Genomic DNA, 4,147 nt, shown 5'->3' with positions numbered 1-4,147 from the left:
CGCAATCGATATGTCGGTATGAAGTGTGTCTTTCCTCCTTCTTTAAAGGGTATTTCGTGGTCGAATTGCGTGTGTTACGGTAGTCCTATTTTCAGTTCTCCATTAAACAGGTCGGCGTAGTCCTGGTATTCTTCGGGTATTGCGATGTTAACTTTTGCTTTAGATTCCTTGATTATGACGTTGATCCGAAGTATCTTTCTGAATTCGCTTACGGCGCTTTCTCGCGGCTGCGTAAAGGCGTAATTCCTTCCTGGCGTGTCCCATTGAAGTTGGCCGGTTCTCCAGTTAACTCTAGGATTACTCGCTCGTAACCAGGGTATCCCCAATATTATATCGTATTCCGATATGTCTGTGATGTCGTACGTAAGTTTCTCCGCGTGGTCGCTAATCGTGATTGGTAGATGATTAGTCTCCATATCGACGGTTCCGTTGCCGTACGTGACGAATTCTCCATCCACGGTCCTGAGTTGGTAAAGGGCGTCCTTTTCTTTCTATAGTATTCTATACTTGTTGACGACTTTTGGCGAGATATAGTTTCTTTGGGCGCCGCTGTCGAGTAGCGCGCGCACTGTTCGTCCCATAATTTTGACTGGTATTGTTATGTGTTTATGCGTTTCGTCGCTTACTCCTACAGTGGCGTATAGGGACTTTATTCCTGACCGTTACTATCCCGTTACAGACGGTCCGAGTCGTTTTTTGACTTCCTATTTTTACGCGTGTTCTTGCGCTTTTCGCGGCGTTCGCTGGCTTTTTTATATACTACCTCGTCCTACGGTGTTATTGTGATACTGGTTGTATTTAGGGCTCTTCGGGCCTCTAGTCTGTAGTCTCTGGCGTCTTGTCTCTGTAAGGTGACGGAACTTTCGCCTTTGCCCATGTTCTTTTGGTCCCGGTTAAGAGCTGGTATAGGGTGTACTTGTTCGTCCATCCATTACTTCCATAGTTTGTATCCTTCCGTCAGTCTGACGTGTTAGTGTTGTGCGTTATCTAGGCGCGGGGCGCCGAATGCCTCGTATACCTTTTTGTATGATTCGAGTCGGATAGTTCGGAGTCCTATGGTGCCTTGGAATTTCCCTTTCCCGTGCCATTCTTCGTAAACGTGGTCGTAAAGTCGCGCGTAGTCGGCGTGTTGTCCCGATCGCTCGCGTTGTGTGTCGTATTGTAGGTTTACTTCCTTAGTTAAGAGTTCGACTTCTAACTTCTTCTTGCGTTCTCTCCATTATTATTGTTATGTTGTTTCTTTAAAATAGGGGCTGACTAGGTCTTCCAAATCGGATCCTTCGCTCATTGTTGTGTCTTCAGGGTCTTCCTGGTATAGTTGCGCCATGTCTGTGTTCCTCAGCTGGTTTGGCTGGGTTAGGATTTTGATGTGTCCTTTCTTGTGGTGTTCGACAAGCTTTCTCCAAGCTGTCGCTTTTTGTTCTGCGTGTTCTAGGCATTTATCGTTCATACAGTCCTTCCAGGCCCTTTGCTTGGATAGGCATTCAAACGGTCGGTGAGGGTGCGTGGTCAGGACGGCGTAACCTCGGGCGTCACGGTAGGTCACCACTACCTCACGGATCTCGTCTACTTCGTAGGGTTCCGTAATGGCTCTCTACCCGTTGCGGCTGGGGAACAGCTCGTGTTCCAGTTTCTCTGCGAGGTGCAAGTCGCATAGTCCGTTAATGCAAGATATCCACGATAGTTCTTCGTGCTACCTATGGTTTGGTCGCAGTCGTTCGTCGTCTCCGAACCGGAATTCGGTAGGGTCGTTTCCTTGGTTCCTTATAATGTCGTGGTGGAGTTTGTTAAACAGGTTGCGTAACTCGTTAGCGGATAACGGGTACGATCCGGCTATTATTATGGCCTTTTTTTATTGGAAGTTGATTCTTTACTCGAGTCGCTAAGGGATGTCTTCGATGTTCGCGTTCCGGAGTCTGTACTCGAGTTTCTTAACTGGGTCCATGTTGTTAATGGCGTCCTGTCGTACCTCTTCCTCGGTTTGTGCGATGAGGTAGTTTCTTTCGTTATCGTTATTGGTGTCGGCTATATAAGGTCCGAGTGGTTCTCGTCGCATTATCGCGATGGTTTTGTTGGCGTTTGGGAGAGTGTCATGGTTATTCTCTCCTCGGTAAAGGGCGTTGGCTTGCCGGTTGCCTTCCGGTACGGGCTGGAATTTGCGTTTCTGTCGGTATTTGTTGGCGTAGTGCCCCTTCTTGCCGCAGTTGTAACATGTAACACTTGCCGTGTCCTTGTCCCTGCGACCTTTGTCGTGTCTGGTCGCGTCGAGGTCTATTGGTCCGCTGTGATGTCCATGGGAGGTTCTATTCTGCCATTTTTGGTTGCGTGGGGGGTGTCGGTTATCGCTGCCCCGGTGATGGTTTTGTCGCGGCTTCCCGGTGTTTGCTTTAATACGCGGGGTGTGTGGCTCGCTCTTGGATCCTCGTTTCTCGAGTCTTCTCTCATACAGGCGGTTGTCGATTTTGACGATTCTTTCGACGTAGCTGTCGAATTCGTCGGGTCTGTCTTCCTTTGAGACTTCGTCTTTTACGTCTTCTCGCAGTCCTGCGTAAAAGAGCGTCATGAGTGTATCGTCGTCGCTCCATTCGGTTTTGGATGCGATTTGTTTAAATTCGGATGCGTATTTAGCGGCCGATCCGCGTTGTTTGAGTTGTATGAGCCTTCGTTCGGCAATGCGGACTTCGTCCGGGTTACTAAAGGTTGCTCGTAGGCGTCTCTCAAATTCGCCGTAGTCGCTGAACACCTTCTATGTGTCGTCTTTTTGTCGGTCCTCGCTGTTATTAAGATAATCCTTTATGGTTGGTTCAAACCAGTCGAGGGCGTCTTCTTTGAGGAATCCGGCGACGTATAGGATCTTGTCGGGTTCGGTGATGATGGTCCCGTTATAGAAGCGTAGATAGGCTCGTGTTTGGGTGAGGAATCCTTAAATGCCTCCGTCCTTCCCACTATATGACTGGGGGGGTGCGAGTTTGTAACCTCCGCTGCCGCCTCCTCGTTACGTGCTATTGACAGTAACGAGTTACGCAGTGAGTTGCTCGTTATCACTCTTGACGGTGTCGAGGGCTTTCTGTAGTTGCCGTATCATCTTAAAGACGTCGGGTCCTCCCGTGGGGTTGTCCACGGAGCTTCCGCTGGGGGTGGATGGTGCCATTTTGCCTGATAGAGATATTACTCAGTTAGTTCGAGAATAACGTACCTAAATAAAAGTGATTAAAATATGACGAATATACTTTTTAGGATAAACCGTAAAGAGATATAGGTACGTGGGTTTATATTAACAGGGGACGTTAGTCTCGAGGGCGGCTATAGTCTATAGCCTGTATACTGAATAAGATAAAATAAAGGTCTATAAACGAAGTTATAAATATAGTCGTCCAGGTTTGATAGGCCTCACTTATAAGTAAGATAGATATTTAAATTAATTATTAAAATAATGACTATTTATATAACTAGGAAATCCCTTTTATTATATATCTATTCATTTCCTTATTAATATTGGTTAGATTATTATAATTATAGTAATCCTTTATCCCGGATCACTCTGATCTAAGGGTGATCCTTCCTTTAGGCTTACTCGTGGCTCGTCGTGATCTTTTATCCTGACTCACCTGCCAAGACCGTGATCTATGTTACGTGACCTTCTCTACTTTATTGGTCCCGTGGTCTTTTTGTCCTGGCGGCTGCGCGCCAGCCGCCTGGTGGGTTCTAGTTGTTCCTTTCCGGGGTCGGGGTTCGTGAGGCTATATTCGTAATAGTTACGGGGACGAATAACGTAAGGATCTCGAATTTTTAAAAAGGGATCGGCGTTATTTAAATGTTACGAACATGGCCTCAGAAGGTGGCCGACGCAGAAAGGCGGGGCACCGGATAAACGTATGGACCAGGGGAGCCGGTCACCTGACAAGACCAATACGGCTGGCAGGACGAGTCAGCAGGAGTCACGTGACGGATCACTTGGATCACCAACGCCAAGAAGTGATCCAAGTGAGAAGACAAAGGAGATCACTCTTGATCACCTCGATCACCAAGTGATCCTTTGTGATCATGGTGACCCAAACCAACATCAGTGAGGGAATGAATGGATATATATTGGAAGGGCATTTCCTAGCTACATAGACAGTCATTACCTCAGTGATCAATCTAAGCA

At 47.3% G+C, this 4,147-nt stretch overlaps 1 protein-coding gene across 1 annotated transcript; it reads right to left on the bottom strand.

Moving 5' to 3' along the window:
* Window positions 1–1,882: 1,882 nt before the first annotated feature.
* Window positions 1,883–3,151, bottom strand: JN550_002940 (uncharacterized protein; the record flags this gene model as incomplete). Its single annotated transcript, XM_049314288.1, has 2 exons — window positions 1,883–2,735; window positions 3,024–3,151. The coding sequence occupies 2 exons, from the start codon at window positions 3,149–3,151 to the stop codon at window positions 1,883–1,885; spliced, it is 981 nt and encodes a 326-aa protein (XP_049174775.1).
* Between the last annotated feature and the right edge of the window lie 996 nt (window positions 3,152–4,147).

This window comes from Neoarthrinium moseri (genome assembly GCF_022829205.1).
Source record: "Neoarthrinium moseri strain CBS 164.80 chromosome Unknown scaffold7_Wmoseri_CBS_16480, whole genome shotgun sequence".
Lineage (NCBI taxonomy): Eukaryota > Fungi > Ascomycota > Sordariomycetes > Amphisphaeriales > Apiosporaceae > Neoarthrinium > Neoarthrinium moseri.
This window is presented reverse-complemented; position numbering and strand designations above follow the sequence as displayed.